General features: G+C 41.8%; 1 protein-coding gene across 1 annotated transcript; it reads left to right on the top strand.

The window, feature by feature from the left end:
- The first annotated feature begins 5,296 nt into the window (after positions 1–5,296).
- On the top strand, positions 5,297–19,079 carry LOC117753353 (alpha-1,6-mannosylglycoprotein 6-beta-N-acetylglucosaminyltransferase B-like). The gene is made up of 18 exons (XM_034571415.1): positions 5,297–5,414; positions 5,806–5,861; positions 7,116–7,231; positions 8,425–8,554; positions 8,637–8,785; positions 10,402–10,463; positions 11,144–11,317; positions 11,631–11,795; positions 12,308–12,477; positions 12,613–12,744; positions 13,243–13,376; positions 14,993–15,135; positions 15,231–15,386; positions 15,490–15,636; positions 15,750–15,866; positions 15,947–16,021; positions 16,379–16,539; positions 16,983–19,079. Exons 2-18 carry the CDS (start codon positions 5,836–5,838, stop codon positions 17,179–17,181), a joined length of 2,256 nt encoding a protein of 751 aa, XP_034427306.1. The 5' UTR covers positions 5,297–5,414; positions 5,806–5,835; the 3' UTR covers positions 17,182–19,079.
- The last annotated feature ends 837 nt before the right edge of the window (positions 19,080–19,916 follow it).

Raw genomic sequence — 19,916 nt, 5'->3', positions numbered from 1 at the left:
TTTCATTGTGTGTTGTTCACAGTTAAGGTTCGTTGTGATATATAACTGTAAAGACAGGCAGCAAGTTAAACATTTATAATTGTCTTTTGTAAAAGAAAACTCTGGCTGCCAATAAAAAGGAAAATAATTTTACAACCACTTACCTGGCTCATTCACAAAAGTGTGAGAAGTCACGCGCTCTTCAGAAAACAGCTCAAGGACTTCGAGACCGTCAGTGAAGAAAACCAACTGGATCCCAGAATAAAATATGTAAATGAAATGAAAAAGCATGTGTGAAAACTAGTAATGGCTTGTATGAGAACCACACACAAAAGATATGCAAAATAAAAAATACACAATCATCAAAGCAGGTGAGAAAATTGGACATATTTTAGTATTACATATAAATAAACAGAAGAATATATGCTGATAGTTGATGGCGTGTTCACATGTGGTCAAAACAATAATTAGCTCAATGAGTCTACACTGTCCTTACTTTGAGTTTATTACAATATAGTGTCAAACCAAATTGATTCACGTACAGTAGAAGCATTTCAGTATCAAACCAAATGAAAGGGAACAGTCTAGGTCACTATAAATCATTTCAAGAAAGCCTACCTGTTACCATTATAAAAATAGAGTCTCTTTCATGGTTCACCCTTTCAAAATAACAGACACAAGATAGCAACTCCCTCTCTGATGCCTTCCTGCAGAGGCCTTCAAAACTCTGCAATATGTCATACAAAATAGCAAAGCTATCAAAAGATGTATGAAACACAAATTACCTGATATATATACCAGGATTATAGCATAAATGATAAAGAATCTAAAAGAATCTGAGAGCTAATTTCCATTGCGAATCAAATATTTAAACAGCAGAGCATTTTAAATCCTCTTTTTGTATATGGAGGAATCCGATGATAATGTATGTTTTCATTCCACAAGAGATTTTATAGAAATCTGACCATGTGATGTTTTTAAAAAAAAGGTAGATGAGGATCTGTCAAGTTTGATGGTTATGGAAATGTGAATTGTTACACAATGTTCTTTCATACTCTATGTGTTAATATCAGCTTCTTATTTCACCTACAGACATCCACAGTGAGATATCAGAGCACCACAACATATTAAAACCACCAGAAGTATGTTGATGTCTTATTTTACACCAAAGTAAACCAGCCCATTAATTTCTTAGGCTTTCCTCTATAAGGTTATGTTACACTGCTGTGACCATGAAGAGGCTGCACGGCTGATCACAGCATCCGATTTGTCTTGTTTACTTGCAGTCTCGCTCTGCCAATCGAGTGATGGTACCGGGACAGGACAGTAAGTGCTGGAGCGAGGGCAACAACGTCGCCTTTGTCCAGCTGCTCAAAGCAGCCACCAAAACAACTGCCCAACACATGACAGTTATTACTGATAATTGAATCGCGGAGCCGCCATTGCCTTCCAGTAAAATGTTGTTTTTCCTGAACACGCCTGATGTTTTTCATGTCCTCGTCTGGGATAGCGGAGGAGAATCAAGCCTTGGCTGCAAAGTGCGTGACATCAGAACATTTTTCAATAGTGACATCTGAAAGTGTAGCTGTTGCTAAAATTTCTTTGCTTGTACCATTTTTTCTATTCTCCTCCTTCTCTAATCTCAAACTGTACCACTTGTATTACACTTGAGGAACCATCTATGGTAAGTTTTCAAAATAAAACCCTGAAACGAGAGTTGGTTACACACAGATGTTCCTCAGCTGACCGTTTATCAGCACTTAATAGAAGCTGGAGTTAGTTGCCCAACACAAAATACTACAAGACAAATCCATCCACATCTCAGAAATAACTGTGGTGGTCATATCTGTTGAATAACGAGCAAAGTCAACACTGGTCTTTCTGAGATTGAACTCGGAACCTGCAGATGGACTCACAACACATCAAGAACATGAGATGTGAAAATGAGCAAAGTGAGGAAGGAGCAATGGTAATTTAAACCTGTTTGTTAAGTTTCACATTATCCAACATTGAGTCATGCATTGTCAAGCAGCTCAGGCCATCTTGTCTTGTCTTGTCCTTGCAGAGTGCAGAGAAGTGCAGGTGCTTACACAAGTGTGTCATGTGGAGATTGTAAAGAATACCGTGTCAAATGAAAAGAACATTTACCGTTCAAGAGAAGGAATGAGAAAGAGGAATTGAATAACATAAAGCTAAGAAATTTGAATTTCTAAAACCTAATCCTGCACAGTATTAATGTTCTGCGTGCTATTGATTGAGTCATTTGAAGATGAGATCCACAGAGCCAAAATGGCGACCGCAACCAATTGAGTGTACATCACGCAACCTGTGCTGATGTATTTGGCACAGAAGTGGGCAGGAAAGACGGCAGCTGCTGTGTCACATGAGGTGGATCGTCCTAATGCTGCAGGAACACCACATCATTATGAGGATTTCATACTCATTCAAAACCTGAAAACGGATCAAGATGTATGCTTGCAAAGTACAGGCTGACATTTTGTGTATAAGTGTGTGCATATTTGACTGTGATGATGAAATGCGAGTGAGCATGAGGGAACGTCAGCGCGTGTGTGTGTGGCAGAGGGACAGATGGGTGTAAAGCCAGTAAGCCTTGAGGTCCTAGCTTATGAAGGTTTATGCTCATCAAATCCTTCCGCTCCCACACACTGCGTGACATCAGTACAGTGACCAACCACCAGCCCGGCCTCGGCTTCCCTCCCACCCCTCCTGAGCTCACATGTACTCACACATGCGCACACTTGTGCACGTATGCACTGAGGTACACACACACACCTGTTTACCTACACACGTATCGGTAAGACAGCAATTATTTCATAACAGAACCAGGAGGCAAAGTGAGAGTGCATTGCTATTTTCTGTGGTGGCTGTGGGGATAGATTGGGTCGTCCATGGACTATAAAATGCGTGAATAAATAAAAACACTTTTTCGATAACACTGGTGAAGTGTTACATAAATATAGGACACAGCTGTACAGGTATGTGAATAGCTGCACATTGAAGAAGAGGGCCGGTTTAGCAGTAGAGCTCTACCAAGAACCAACAGTCCCCTTAAATTCAATCAAGCTGCAGCAAATTTCACACACTCTTACTGTTTATCAGTTCCCTAAATATGGCTGAAAATCAGAAAGTGAAAAAAAAAAAATCCTGGATCCGCACCAAAAATAACTGGGTTCTCTTAATGACCCATACTGCATCCTTGCACAAGGTTTTGTGTAAATCTATTTAGTTGTTTCGGGCAATCTTGATTATGGACAAACAAATCAACCAACAAACAAATGGACACAACCTCTTTGGTGAAGGTAATAAATGCAAACTACAAAACGATTGAATGGCGATTTTCAGAGTCAATTAATTAGCCAAACATAGGTATAAAAAAAAGAAAGATAAAATTCTCAAAAGTTTCTCAAATGTGAGAATGTGATTGTAATGTTTTTTTTTTTTGTATTTTACTGTCAATCAAAGAAGCTCAAATATGTGATGCGGTGTCTTATCTTAAATCCTTAGATTAATTAATTCATAAATTAAGAGATTAATTAAGAATGTAAGTTACATTTGGTTGCAGATCTAGAATCAAGTAAAGCTCCCATCCACAAATGGTAAATGAGCAAACAGCAGGTAGAAGGAGCGACTTCCTGTGGTCTGATCAGTGTTTTCCTCCCTGTGTTCGACCTGGCTTCCTCCCCGGAAAACCTCCGCTCATCTGGCTTACCTCAAATGACTTAGTCAGTCAACCAGGGGTCAGTGTTGTGACTGTCTTGTTGTGGCAAGAGACGCTGAGGGATACAAATCTTTAACTCAGCAGCTGATTGTATGGGTCTATTTTGAAAGAAATGGACGCGTTCCCTCTTTGAATGATCTATACGTCAGCTAATTGAGGCTAATCCAAGTCCCCAAGTCACACAGGTGCCCTGGTCTCCTGCATCTCCAGGTAAATGGTATGTTGTTAGTTAGTTAAGTGGTGTTGAAATGTTCAGCCTGCTGTTTGCAACTGTGATCTGTGGTCCTTGGTCGACACGATCACCCCTTTTTAGAGGCAAACTTCAAATAGATCACAATACTAATAATGGTATCATAATATAATAATCAATCTTTTTCTGTATATTTCAGAATACAGTTCACTTGGTTTGAGGAATTGTCCGTCACCCGAAGGCAGTCTTGACAGGGACGTAAGCAGCTCTGAACGATACTTCCTTGTGGCAAGTATTAGTCGTAACAATAAAAAATTCTTGCTCCTCACTTACAAATCCCTTAGTCATGAAGCCCAATCGTATAATAAAGAGCTCACAGCATCCTATTATCCCAATAGATCACATCATACCCTAAATACAGACTTTTAGTTATGCTGCTACAGGCTTGGACTGCTGGGGGAACTCCCATCATGCACTGAGCTCTCTCTCTCTCTCTCTCTCTCTCTCTCTCTCTCTCTCTCTCTCTCTCTCTCTCTCTCTCTCTCTCTCTCTCTCTGCAGGTATCCCTGACTCCAGAGCTGTAGGATCCAGATCTGACACTGTTTAAAATATTTTATATGTATTCCTCCACAGTCACAAAGTACTTGCTCATAGTAGGAACTGTTGGGTTTCTCTGTAAGGTCACTAATAAGTGTCTTGAGACAATGTATGATGTTCTGGCCTACAACAACAACATCTTGGTACTATGGCGCCCTCTTCAGGCGTTTACACTTTTGACCCAAAAAATTAACTTTCCTCTTCATGCATGATTGACTGAATCAATTTTTTGAGTAATGAGACAAATAATATTATCTATGGAGAGTCAATGACGCATATCTTTACTTTAAAATGTGTTATATAACCTTTAAACAACTTCACATAAAGCTTCTCTCGTTATGAACTAGAACAGAACCTCCAAATAAATAAATCAACTCCAGTTTGAAGTATCTGTTATAACTCCTTAAGTCCTTATAACATCTTACTCTGTAATTGATATTTATACACTTTCCTCTGGGTATTTCTTTAAGTCTATTGTCTGCATCACACTGTCATTAAACTGTGTTGTGTATCCAAAGCCAAAGATCTGCACCATTTGAGCTATTTAAATGAGCTCCCCTCTCGAGTATAGATTCAAACACAAGGCTTAAGTCTAGCCAGCGCGACTGAAAGAAACTGCGTCACCCAATAGCGTGGGCTCCATTGTGTACGTGAAAGGCCCGAGGAGCACTCAGGGTATTGTTTTCTTTTTAAGGGGAGTCAGGTTACCTTGACAACCGCAGGATGCCTAACCATATGCGCTGGGACAGAGAAAAGACACGGCCGGAGAAGGAGGGAAAAGAGAACGAAAAGAGAGACAAAAAAAAGAGGCAAGGTACTTCCCGGCCACCAACTTTATCTTCACAGAGTTTGTGTGTTTTGACAACAGGCCTGGTGGCTGCCAGTGGGCTGGGATGGAGAGCCAAGGAGGTGAGGATGTGTGCGTTTCTGTGTGTGTGTGTGTGTGTGTGTGTGTGTGTGTGTGTGTGTGTGTGTGTGTGTGTGTGTGTGTGTGTGTGTGTGTGTGTGTGGTTGTGCATGTGCCGGTTTGCTATTGAAACATCTGTGTATCTGTCCCACATTGATGCAGAACAACAGTTTGGTCAAAACATTATAGTTTCCTTATTTATTTACTCTGTGTTACCTTAATGTTTTATTGTTTTGCATGAAATTTCTTGCGGGAAATTGTTCATGTGGACCGAAAAAACAGAATGAATGAATGACTAAATCGATGAATAAATGATAATAATTTTTCTCAGTGCAAGACGCAACTATACATGTATTAATGGTGCTCTTCCTGTTAATGTGCTTGTCTCGACAGTGGAATCCAACAAACTGTAAACAGAGGGCCATGCGTGTCGCACTACGGCCACGCAGGTAAGACTCATGATGAAGACACAATGGATAATAACTGAACAGAAGTGTACAGTAGAGATGGTTCAGTAGAAAGTAACTTCATAATCGTGCCTTCCTTTTGCGTAGACTTGGGTCATGTATCATCTGTAGCAGATATGAGGCCAAATATCTGGTTTATTATGATTCCTCCTGTGCTTTTTACACTCATGCTTCTTCTCTCTTGTAAATACCCTCCAGCACATGCGTGTGTTGTCGTGATGAGTGCTCTGACAACTTTGACAGAAAGAGAACTGAATGGAAATCATTTGTCTGGATGTGAATGTGGAGCTTTACAGGCTCTATGGGAGCAGTGAAGCTGTTAGTGTATGTGCTTGTGCTCGGCTCCACTGTGTTTGTCTAGTTGGGGGCTGGTGCGTTTACAGGCCTGATGAAAGTGAAGTGATCGCTCTCTCTGCCCTTGTCAAACTGAGGGTGTGCGCCCAAGTGAGCAGCGAGTGGACACACGCTTCACTTATTTGTTTTGACACACTTTGGTCATGGAAAAGTTAAATTCTCCACATCTTAGTGTGTTTGGTGAGAGGCTGGAGTGAGGCTGTAAATTTTTTATTGCATTAGTTCTGCTCTGAAAATCAATTCTGTGAAGTTAAAACAAGATTTAACTGGTTGGGTATGACACAAATTATTCAGAAGTGACATTTTATGTCCAATATGTGGCTAACAAATGTACTAAATGTCCTAAGAACTATAACATTGACAATATGTGAAGTTGTTTTGTAGATTATCTGTGTTTATTAAAATAATATGACCCATAAAATTGGGCACAGTTATGATTATATTGTATATCTATCTATCTATCTGTCTATCTAGAAAGATTGTGGTAATGCTTCTATTTGCAAGGGTGTATGTGGGGAGACTTTAGTTTGATAAGAACTTACTTAAGGTAAGGGATACATTGTCAAAATGACTTAAATTAAACCAATAATAGTTGAGAAATGGCTTATTGTAAGGGATCAATAGCTAAGAAGTTGTTTAAGGAATAAATGGTTGAAATAGTTACATTACAAATTGCATCTTAAAAATTGCATAAAACAAAACTTTACAATTAGTTAAAAAAACAGATGTGGGAGAAGACAGATGTTTCAGAGCAGGGATACTTGAGGTCATGCTGTGGAGGTCACGTCAGACAGAATAGGGAAACAGACTGACAACCACTGATGTGCCGAAAGCTGTTTGCTGTATCATTGAGGAGGCTTCACTGTGTCTTGTGCCCTCTAGTGGTTGCCTGGTGCTCTGTCTGTGCCTGTCAGCTCTCACGTTGCTGCTGCAGAGCCTCTGGGTGCCACATGAGATGACCAAGGATGAACCTGCTGGGAGGTCACCAGAGGAGCAGGGTAACACACACACACACACACACACACACACACACACACACACACACACACACACACACACACACACACACACACACACACACACACACACACACACACACACACACACACACACACTTTTTTAATTGCAATGTAAACACAACCAGCACATGATCATACATACCGATTATAAGAACACTGAAACAATTAGAGTCCAAACAAGGCCTTAACCCATGTGGTAGGGTTGCAAGGTGAGATCGGGGTCACAAACCAAAGTGGTTGGGATTTGTATATTCTCGGCATTGGTGAAAGCATCACGTCTGATTAAAAAACATTGTAAAAGTAAAATTGATGGATATTTGCATCTGTATTGTGGAGAACATGTTGAAGTTTGACTCCAATTTGGCCTGTAAATTCGTCTCCACTGCACGTGAGGTCAGCAATCCGCATTACCCTCAATCGTAAAGGTGTCTGTGGAACTTTTCCCAAAAATATATTCCTACAGTGTATGTTTAAGAGTTCAAACCCTGGTGTGTGTGTGTGTGTGTGTGTGTGTGTGTGTGTGTGTGTGTGTGTGTGTGTGTGTGTGTGTGTGTGTTTAATGTGAGAGGACCAGAGAGCTCTAGTTACAATTTAAATATTTTCTTTTTAAAAATAATGACTGATTTCCATCTTTATCCGTCATAAACCTATATTTTTCTTGTGGAAAATGTGTCTCCTTACAAAAATTATCCAGTGACATTACCGCCCGACACCGAATATGGAAAATACACGTGACCATAATCACTGCTTCATTTGCAGGACACGGAGTTAAGAAAACAGCGTTACATAATACTGCTATTTCATGATATACAGAACAAGATTTCCTATTTAGGAGATTTGCTATATGACTTTATACACTGTGTTTATATGTTTATACCTAAACATTGGCATGAGGGAAGCGTGATCCTGCACATACGAGTTGTATATAGTCACATATAATGTATTGTATGTACTCTAACTAACGGAGTAACTTTACTTTGCACAATCCAGTCTCTAGTGTTTTTACAACCTAGTGCACAATCCCTCCCCTGGTGCTTATAGCAATTTTTATATTTAATTTGGTTTCCTATTCTTAATTCTTTTTTTATTTATACTTGTACAAATACACCACAGCAAATTCCTTGTAAGTGTAAACCTGCTTGGCAATAAAACCCGATTCTGATTCTCCGCAGGTCAGCGCGGTCTCGGCGTTCGTAGACTGGCTCTGCGTTTGGAGGCCCTGAGCACTCAGGTGCAGAGGCTGAGCAGAGAGAGAGATGTGACCCAGCTGAGCAGAGAGGATCTCAGTGTGATACTACAGAGGTCTTCAACAGCACCTCACTGTTTACTGATCTATACAAATAAAGTGTTGGTTAGAGATCAAATAAATGCGTGTGCTTTGCAGCTTCAGACAGGACCAGCAAGGCCTGGCCCGCTTGGTGGAGAAGGAGCTCATGCGAGTGGCCCAGAAGCTCGATCAGCTCGGCCGGAGTCACCAGCATCAACATCGCTCGAACACTCCAGCGCCGCATGATGACCTCAGAGCACAGAGAGGTAAAGACAAGGCTTTTATCACATGTAGTTTGTCTCCATTGATGGGTTTTACTTATCTTAACTTGGGGAGGTTTTATTGGTTTGACTTGTCTGGGAGGACTCAAACCATCAGAGAGGTTCAGTTTTCACTGGTGTTTGTTAGCAGGATTAGGCAAAAACTACAAGAGGGATTATCACTAAAATTGGTGGAAGGATGCTGTATAAGCCAAGAAACAACAGAATACATTTTGGTGTGGCTCCGGATCAGGGGGCAGATTTAGGATTTTTTTTTTTTTTACATTGCAAGATAGAGCTTTTTTCCACATTTTCATTGACTGCTCAGAGAATTGTGTGTCTATGTGTCTGTCTGCATGAAGCATGAACACCATGATGCTTTATAATAAAAGGATTAGGGACAGTTTTCTCTGGATGGAGAGATAAAGAGACAGGCTTGTATTTTTTTTATTTGAATTTAGATAGATAATGTATGAGGCTATTACACACAAATCTCACATTTAGCTTTCATTTTACAGTGTACCTCACCAAAAGCACCTCATTGTCCAAAGTAAAACAGCATTTTCATGGTTTGTTCCAGTTATAACACGCGTCAATGTTGTGGCTACACCAAATAAATACACTCTCCCTGTACGCACCTTCGATAATTGGACAGGCTCGGAGCCAAACGCACAGTTGGTAGACTCAATAGAGGTTAACCGCACAGTGAAATTAACAAGCTGTGATGGTGGAGGGTGTGTGGGGGGTTAAAGGGCAGTGGGTGCAGGTGCTTATGGGGGATGGAGTCCTTGAATAGAGATTTAACAAGTCCCAAAAGTTTACATCTACACTGCGACCCTCCTGTGAGGTGTCAGGTGAGAGGTGGGTTACAGAGGGTGTCTCACACACACGCAGACACACACACACACACACACACACACACACACACACACACACACACGAATGCCACCCGCATGCACACAAACACACACTTCCTCCATCGCCAGCCTGCTCACCCCTCACCCTCCTCCCTCTCACATTACCTCACACCATAAAATAGGCCTGAATTACCCAGGAGTCCTTTCACCAACTTGTCTGTTCGTACTCTTGTTTTTGCAGGGGGAGCACTTTTTCTTTTTCTATTTTGCCGCGCTCCTATAGCATATCACCGTTTTCAGGCTTTCACACCTCAGCTATTCCTGCAGGTTTTCTTATCTTTCCCCCCCCCCTCTCTTTTCATTTTTACTAGGTTGTTTTACACCGTTCAGGGCTGTGTATGTTGGCAAACGCTCGCATTGTAAAAGGGGAATGTTTGGTAGGAGGCAGGTGGGTCAGGTGTGCGTGTGTGTGTGTGTTCAGCAGTTGATTGACATTTGCAAGAGATGGTGGGGGGGCTTTACGGGAAATGGCCTCTGAGAACACACTCTACCCTCAATGCCTCTGTATGTCTTTCTGGTGGCTGCTGTTCACTGTGTGCGTTACAGTTGAGAGATTGTATATAAGAGTCATTATCCACTATTCTTCATTACCCAGAGTCGACTCTACAATGTTGTTTTTGTTACTAAAGCCGGGACTGTCGGCGTAATGACGCATCTATGGCCTCTGGAAACAAAACTGAGTGACGGCTCATGTCTTACCCACAGGGCCCAATGAGTGTGAGGTGCCAATGGATGCTGCGTATCCGGTCTGTGCCGAAAAAGTGGAGGTGAGAAAGTGAAAATATTTGTGGTAGCATGAACTTAATGGCTGTGTGCACACAGTCTATGGTGTAGAGTGAAGTTAGAAAACCTTTTGTTCATCCCACCTGGTTTACCTGCAATGACGATTTTATAGTCAATGCTTTTCATAAAATTAGACTGAATTTGTTTTACTGTTGACTGTTGTGGTTTATATATAAGTTTGAATGATTTCAGAGGTTTCTTATATAATCAACACAATCTTCAGACCTAAGTTCACAACTTTTCAAAATAAAAGCTCTGTAATTCAGGTCAATTTCAAGCATTTTATCAACGAAACAAACACTGTGCTTTTACTTCGAGAGATACTGCTACATAGAATCACTCCTGTGTAGCAGGAAAAAAATCCAATCATGAAAATGTTTTGGCAACGATTTTGACTTGAGGTTTGACCCAGTTTGTGACCACTGCTGTAGTTTATCCGAAGCACTTTACTTCCCCAGGCCATTTATAATACACATACTCAAGTGTGAAGTCGATAAGATGAACGGTTCTCCACATACAGACAGACAGACATTTCTGGAATGAGTAGGCAGATGATTAAGTTTGATCTGGATAGATATGGAAATACAGTTTAATAAAATATAGCATGTAATTAATATTGCTGTCTGCATGACTGTATTCGTATCATTATAAATCTCTCTGGTAGTTCCTGCAGGTACGCTGGCAGTCGGACCCCTGCTATGCTTTCTATGGGGTGGATGGCACAACCTGCTCCATCTTGACTTACCTCAGCCACATAGAAGATTTTTGTCCACCGCGTTTTGAAAGGAACCACTCAGCGCTGCCATGGCACAGGAAACCTCCCTCCAATCCAGAGAAGGTACAATTACATCAAGTTCATATCACTCTCACTGTACCGTGGTCTAGTCTACAAAAACACATCCGATTTTATAAACCTTTAATCGTAGGTCAGACATGACAAAAAGCATCGTTCTCTGGAATGCTAACCTATGACTTGCATCTTCTCAGATTCATTGGCTTGTATGAGCTTTTATTCAGTGTGATATAACTGATTGGGTGAAGCGAGAGGTGTAACATGCCTTAAACTTTCAACCTCGAGCACGGCAGCTTTATACTTAAATAAAATGTGCATTATGTTATAAAGATATTTAAAATGTTCTGATTGTACACAGGCTGCGATACGTACGTCTCTGAGCCAACTGTACGAGGTCATCGGCAACAGCAGCAGTGGACCTGCATTAAACTTCATCAGGTCCAGAGTGGAGAGGATGTCTGAGCGCTGGACACAAGCTGGTGTGAGGATGAGGCAGAGCAGCAACAGGACGGTTGCAAGTCAGGTGAGGGTATAAACAGCAGGTCGTTCTGTCGAGCGTCATTTCGTTTTTATTAAAGAAAAAGCTAAAATCTCTATGTAAAAAATATGGGTGAATATAAATGCTAAACATCTTTGAATTTTATGCAACTTTACTTATGATTTTTATTATACACTTTTTTGGAACTTGATTTCGAGCTTAAGGTCCCCCTCTGGGAAAGTCTATCAACGATTTGACAATAGATATACTTTGAAATAAGTACTATTAACACTAAAGTAAACAACAAAGAAATAAAAACTAGATTCAGATTAGCATAGTCAGAGATCTCAGTCACAAAATTAGGGAGGGAGATGTCGAGTTTAAACCATTTTAAGCCCATGAGGGGAAGTTTTCATGACATGCCTTTAAATACGTCAATTTAAGGAACAAAGAAGAGTTTAGAAGTTGTAATAAGAGCAATGAAAGAACAGAAATAAGTAGCCTCTTCTCTAAATACCTTTTATCTAATCTAGACTTTAAAACGTTCCGTCATGTAGGTGCTGCTGTATCCCGGTGCCCTGGCAGGGAGTGCTGGTCAGCGTTTTGAAGCCATGGTGGAGAGAGGGGGTCCTCTGGGCGAGCTGGTCCAATGGGCGGACCTCAGCGCTTGTCTGACAATCCTGGGCCACAACGTGACCCTCAGCACGTCACAGCGCCAACTCCACAGGTGACGACTACCACTGGATCCCCCTGCTGCTGATTGTTGATTTCATCTGAAGCAAAATTATAACGTTTACATGTATTTTAAAAGTTTTGACTGCAATGATTAGGGAGGTAAATTAGTGGTACGATGTGTGTCTAGCCTGATAGGTGCTGCTCCGGGCCGAGGCAGTTGTCCAATCCAGAGGCCGCTACCCTTTGACCTCGTCTACACCGATTACCACGGTCTGGCTCACCTTCAGGGAGCCATGGGACTGGCTTTCCAGCATTACCAGTATATATCCACAATTACCAACATACACACTCATGCTTCTTATAGATCAGTGCTGCTCTGCTTACTGAATACTTATCATTATTTTATATTTAAGATTAATTTATAATCACTATTATTAAGAACTTAAATGTTAAGGTAAATCAAGTTTTAGAAACACTATCCTCCGCTTATATTGTTACTATCATAACTAAATTAGCAACTAATATTACACTCTCTTTGTAGCTTGTATTAATCAGATATTGTTTTAATGTAAAGCAGACACAGTGTGACTTCACTGCATTCAACTTAAAAAGATTAGATAATAAATATTTTGCCATGATAATATTATCCATGTTATTAGTACATTCAGGGCAATTCAGGTTAGTGTTACAATCACATGATGACGGCAGCATTACACACCACAAGTTGTTTGTGCTCATGTCATCATTGCTGAGTTGATAAATCAAATATATAAAAGATTTATTTTGTTATCAACTTGTTCCTTAAATCACTCCATAGGTGCCGCTTCAGAATCCTCGACTCCTTTGGCACCGAACCGGCCTTTAACCTGGAGAGTTACGCAAATAGCCACGGATACAAAACATTGTGGGGCAGATGGGGTCTGCGGCCTCTGCAGTTCATGACCATGTTCCGTAAGTCTCTCTCTGTGTGTGTATGTGCATATTCTGATTATGCTGACATGGTGCCAGCAACATGTTATTTTCTTTATACACTGTGCAGGAGTAGCTGAGATAGGAGACAGTTAACATATATAAATACATAACTTGCTGCCACAGTGTTGGTTCTTTCACACACTCCCCTCTCAGCATCCTCACAGTGAGAGGATTTATAGCCGAGGTTAAATAAACCCGGTGCCCAGACAGAGCTCTCATTCCAACACCTCTCCCTGTCGTCCGTCCCGCCCCGCCAGGGGATGGAGACAAGCTGGACGCTCCGGGCCGAGAGCCGCTCTCCATCCCTCAGCTTGAAGCACTGTTTATTTGTCCTGCTGAGGAAGAGGAGGACGAGGAGGAGGAGGAGAAAGAGTTGGCTGTTAGCTGATGGTGGGGAAAGGGCAGGAAGAGAGGAAGACAGCAGAGCAGAAACAAAGACATGGAAAGAAGAGGATTAAGGGAAAGAGAAATGATTAGAGAAAAGCAAATGTAGTTACTGCTCTTGTAAAACAGGGGAGAGGAAGATTGTCGACTGAACGAGTCCACTAAAGACACACGCAACACTGAAATCTGAGAAACTTTTCATTGCATAATGTTGATGATATCTGTGTGTTGTTGCAAAGCTCTGCTAATCTGATAGGTGTGTGAACATAGACAGGTGTTAGAGATGAGGGGTTCTGAGCCAGGACAAGATTCTGAGCTGCTGTAAGTGTCAAGGAGACGAGACCTGGCAACAAAGTAGGTAAACAAAGTAGAGACAGGAGAGGATGACACACACACACACACACACACACACACACACACACACACACACACACACACACACACACACACACACACACACACACACACAAATGAAAGCACACACCTTTGCTGGCACATTCCTAGTTAAAGTAAATACTCATCTCTCACACCTTCCTCAGTGTGTCGTAGGGCAGCGGGGGGGCAGGCAGTGGCCTATCCAAACAGCCCCGAACCTAAACCATCTCGAAATCTAATTTCCTTTAACAGCTGATTTATACGGCACAGTGTGTTTTCCGTCTCTCACATATTTTTAATCTTAGCTGTTATTCATCCGCGACCTTGGGTCCAACACCATCTGTCCAAAAGTAATTTTTGAAAACTATCATTTCCGTTTCCCACATGTCTCTCTTTTGTGTTGTCTTGAGAAAAGATCTGTATGGAAGCGTGTTGCAAAAACTGCATTCAAATTCAGAATAACTGCATTATTTTGTCATTAAAACTGATAATTATCCTGCTAATTCCCTAAAAAACGAGCAATTTTCTGTCTCATGAAAACAGGAAATGATCTTGTTAATTCAGAAAAACAGGGCTGAATTTATTTATTTGATCAAGTTGAGTCGTACTGAATTTCACATCCAAGATGAGTTTTATCACCAACACATATAGTAGTACTTATAAACTAGAGTATAGAAGTAAATAGACTTAATCTCAAAAATATTTTTTCCTAAAGTTTTCTTATTGAATAAAAGTTGTGTGATTGGAGACTTCAGTGCTGCATGTATAATGAGACCACAGTCACTATTACATGTTTTTTAAATGATTAACCTTCTCTATGTTTCTGTCATCTGCAGCTCACACTCCTGATAACTCCTTCCTGGGCTTTGTGAGCGAGGAGGCAGCGAGGGCGGATGTGAGAGAGGAGGAGCTGGAGCCAGAGACCTACAGGAAAGACAGGATGGCAGTCGTCTATGGAAAACAGGACTACATGTGGCAGGTACCATCACCTCAGGGGTAACATGTACTGTGTGTATGCACTGCACTGTAGAAAGATGGGGTGCAAGCAGGAATCATCAAATACTCTGTGTCCAGGCTAAATCGGAGTATGTGGAGGTGATAAGCGAGGAGCTGGAGACCCACGCCACGGTCTACCAGCCTCCAGGACACTCATCTAATCTGCCCGGCTTCATCACAAACCACGGCCTGCTGAGTCAGGAACACTTCCTACGACTTCTCCGCAGAGCCAAGGTCAGATTCATCTCAGAATAGAGAAGCCAGGGAATCTGACTCACATCTATTATATGATCTTGTGGGAGATTTGTGAGATTTGTCTTCCCTCTGTTCCCTGTAGGTGTTTGTAGGTCTTGGTTTCCCCTATGAGGGTCCAGCTCCTATTGAGGCAATAGCTCTGGGCTGCGTCTTCCTTCAGCCAAAATTTGACCCACCACACTCATCAGACAACAATGACTTCTACAAGGGCAAACCCACTACAAGACAGGTAACTTCCCAAAGTGAAAAAAAACCCAGACAGGAATAAAAAATAAATGTTTTTTAATCCGTTTTACCACTGATTTATTGAAAATCAAACACAATAAATATCTTGCATATCAGATCTCCTCCCAGCACCCTTATGCCGAGGAGTTCATTGGTCGACCTCATGTGTGGACCGTGGACATGGCCAACAGGACCGATGTACGGGAGGCACTCAAAGCTATTTTAAGCACCGAGGTAGTTTCCAGATAAGGTGAAACATAATTTTAGCTGCAGTGGCATTGAATTAAGGTGTTTATGTGTTTGTGTTTTTGCAGGTGAAGCCTTTCACCCCCCGAGAGTTCACCTGTGAGGGGATGCTGGAGCGGGTTCGTGGTTATATCACCCATCAGGTGCAGAGACGCAGGGAGAGCTGGCATTACATGATCGGCTGCTCCCACACCACTCAAATCGGCCTGTCAGAGTCATGAACGACTCTGACCTGTTTTATGCAATCTGTAATGAAGTGTGTGGAAAAAAAACATATTGAAGTCAAAATATACAGAAAAGCTTTGAATGTCTGTGGCACTAACCTTTCATGAAACATTTTTCTGTAGCAGCAATGTCATCCACTAGTGACTTATCACTGTCGAGATTGTTTCAAATGATATTATGCAACACTGGCCACTGATAAAAGAGAAACCATCGCTTGGTTCAAAGGTGCATTATTGTTAACTGTCTTTCACGTTGTTTTTATGAAATCCCTCCAGGACTTCTGCAGTAAATCTGTCCCTACGTGGCCCCCGGAGAGCGCTCTGAGGATGCACCTGGGTCCCCTGGGCCAATCCTGCATTAGCGTGTGTCGACGCTCCTCCCTGGTGTGCGAGCCTGCTCTGTTTCACCACCTCAACAGTCCCTCTGCGTTTACCAGGTGAAGGATCACTAGATGTACACTCCAGATACACTATACTGAACAACTTCCAGCTACAACAGTAAAATGTTAATGTTGTCATGTGGGGAACAAACCAATGAACAGGATTGGCAAAAGAAAATAAATTGTAGAACTTATCATATCATAGCATCACAACCCTGCTAGAAACAGTCGCTAAACTTTACAGCTGTGGAATGGACATCAAAATGAAGGCCGAGTTTGAAGATGGGTGTGGTCTGAGCATGGGTGTCAGAGGCAGACGGGCTGGAAGTAGGGACTGGGACCACTGGCACCCTGCTTTACGGCCCTGTACATTTACATTAGGTAATCTACAGACCATCTTGCGATCAGCCACAGCCGTTATCAATAAGTGTGTAAGAGTGACAGTCTCTTGTTCTTTGTATCGCATCTCTTTAACTTTTCACTATTTTCCACTTTCATAGGCTTGGACTAGGTTGCGCCAGCATGGGGCAGGAAGTCGACCATCTTTTTCCCGCCTACAACCCTTGGGGCCGACACTGTGGCCTCCAGCAGGAGCCTCTACTGTTCAGTTGTGCCGGCTCCGACCCTTCGCACCGCAGACTGTGTCCCTGCAGAGCTCACCTGCCTGGACAGGTGGCGCTGTGCCCTGACTGCATCTAAACACTATGTGAAAGTACCTGGAAGAGAAGAGGAGAGGATAATATGACTTGAGACAAACACCAAAGAGCAACTCTAGACTGTATGGTGGCTGGCTGCACTATAGGTCATAAACCCCACCTTCTCCATGTTAGTGGATGGGACATTGATCAAACTAAATCATCAAATTCATGTTAAATACATTTTTTCTCAAGGATGGTTTTTGCCATTTTAGGTAGAAGATATGTTCAAGTGTTCATGTGACGGCCAGCAACCATGAGACATGATTGACAGTTGAGACAGACCTGCCATTGGTCGAGCAAATGTATCGATGAGAGGATCCATCCTCCCATCGCTACTGTGCAGACTCTGGCTACAAATGATCATACTTCATCTATATATTGTATTTCTGGATAGTGGGAGGAAGTGGAGACGTGTTGTAAATCTTTATATACAGTCTATGATCTCAACCAAAGAAAAAGTAAACTGTCCTGCCAATGCTAAGTTGTGTGGTCTTGTGACCTACATAGGCTGAAGGTGAAGTATTATCTCAGAGTATTTATATCAATATGCACACATGAGTTGACACTCAGCAGTTTTCAGGGCCCCATAGAATCATCTCAGTCAGCACCACTGACATTTAGTCTTTTATAACAGAACGCATCACAAAACAAATTAAGCAGTCGCTGACATTAACGATTATCAATTTTTATAATGATATGAGAGAGGTTGTGCCAAGTTATGAATGTCACTGAATTTGTCCGGTTCAATTTGTTTTGTTTTTGTAAAGACCGTCATTACTCAGGAACCATAAAATGAAAGACTGTCATCAGTTGAAATGTCAAGGGGCCAGGATTCAAGGCCTGGTGTTTCACTGCGTCGAAAAAACAAAATGCCTCTTGTGGTTGTTGTAGCTCTTCCTCGATCCCTTGAGCAAATTAAATGACGGCAACGTGCTCTCGAGGGAAATATTGTTAAGGTGTGTTGAAATGGAGGGAAGCGGCACCAAAGACCTAAAAAAGCAGCTCAGCTCTCAGAGTTTAACTTCTCGTCTCACACAACAGTACAGTGCAATTCAATGTTATGCTGAATAAGTATCCAATCAGTCATCCGTTTACAGTAAGTGGTCAGTGTTGCATGGGATTAAAGCTCCTCAGTGTATCGCCGGTTGCTGATATTAGCCTGGCCCTCGGAGGAGCGAGGGTGACAGCCTAAGTGATGAGGCTCATTATCTGAGTGAATCATGGATAACCTTTGGAGGCCTCCGGGAGGTCACAGCCATAAGACGATGATTATACTGTCATATACACCAATGGTTCCCAACCGTCTTTGACTTAGGAAAACCCCTCAGCTCTGTTTAAATCGGCCAGTAAAGGCAGACCTCATTGTTTGTCTTTCAAACACATATTTTGCATCATTTAAACTTGGGGGGAAAAAAGTCATTGAGGGCAGGATTAATTATGTTTTCACAACTTTCTTTTTTTTTTTTACCAGAAATTACATTTTAAAAAGATTTTGATTATAAACGATGACTCATTTTTGCCCATGCTTTGGCTCCAAAATTATTCCCTCACTGCTTCATGACTTTGAGATTTGTCGAGTCCCCCTGATATGTGCACCCCAGGTTGATATGATGGAAACTTTACAGTGATTTGGGAGGTTTCACACTTTTTCATGTCAGAAGCCTCAAAAGGTTACGCAGACTTTCCCCATCATCTATCCCTGCAAACAGCTTGTGAAATGATAACAAGTAAAGGCCAAACCACATCACCACAATCAGTGGTGTAAGTGCTACACGTATACGGCACAGCTGTTAGCAAAGATGGCTCCAGCAAAGGCAATGAGCTGCTTTAAAAAAGAAAAAAGCTGGATCGATGTGAGGTTTTTCTTGGAAACGACACACTCATGAATGTTAATTGGCAGAAAAAAGGTCTTTTCTACACCGATACGCTCCATGTGACCACAACGTTATTGTCACTCAGGGATCAGACTGCTCACGGCTGCGACAACAGAACTGCTCGACAAAGTGATTGACGACTAAATGGTCCACGAAAAAACAACTTTGAATTTTGATCGAGAATTTGTTTGGCCCCGTCATTTGTGACTTTGGCCTCATCAGTCCAAAGATGATGTAAAATTAACTTGTGTTTGAAATGAAGGAAAAACAAAAGTTGTTTTTGACACGGTGGGAAGTCCCTGAAAGCGTATTCTTGGAAAGTGATGAGTCATGTTAATTCATATCAGTTACATGTGCGGTGGCATATAAAAGCTGCCACTCACTTCCCAGGGGGCTGATAGCAGAGGGTCAAACTAAGGGTTGAAAAACAGCACTGGGTATGTACGGAGCAAATGTGTAAATGTGGACAGACAAAGATTTCAGTGTTCCACACGACTGCCTACTGACCTCATGCTGGATGGGGCTGTCTGACAAAGTCCATATGACGGTCATGAGATGGTGATTTGCTTTGAGACAACAGTGATGTGGATCATAAATGGGTAGAACATATATATCTGGGTTGTGTGGTTATTAATGCTAATTGTCCAACATTTTGTTTGCAAAGGCACATAACCATAAAGGTTAAGCTAGGGTATAGGCCATGCAAGGTAAGGTTAGGCTAGGCTAGGCAAGGTTAGGGTAGGCTAGTCAAGGTTAGGCAAGGTTAGGGTATGTTAGGCTAGATTAGGCCAGGCAAGATTAATGTAGTCTAGGCTAGCAAGGTTAGGTTAGGCAAGGTTAGGCTAGGCAAGGTTTTGATAGG

Source organism: Hippoglossus hippoglossus, chromosome 19 (assembly GCF_009819705.1).
Source record: "Hippoglossus hippoglossus isolate fHipHip1 chromosome 19, fHipHip1.pri, whole genome shotgun sequence".
Classification (NCBI taxonomy): Eukaryota; Metazoa; Chordata; class Actinopteri; order Pleuronectiformes; family Pleuronectidae; genus Hippoglossus; species Hippoglossus hippoglossus.
This window is presented reverse-complemented; position numbering and strand designations above follow the sequence as displayed.

Excerpts from the sequence above, each read along its gene's own strand:
- LOC117753353 (XM_034571415.1), top strand. The coding sequence starts at position 5,836 with ATGCGTGTCGCACTACGGCCACGCAG. Across the intron at positions 12,478-12,612 it reads TCACAGCGCCAACTCCACAG|CCTGATAGGTGCTGCTCCGG; the intron begins GTGACGACTACC and ends ATGTGTGTCTAG. Across the intron at positions 13,377-14,992 it reads GCAGTTCATGACCATGTTCC|CTCACACTCCTGATAACTCC; the intron begins GTAAGTCTCTCT and ends TGTCATCTGCAG.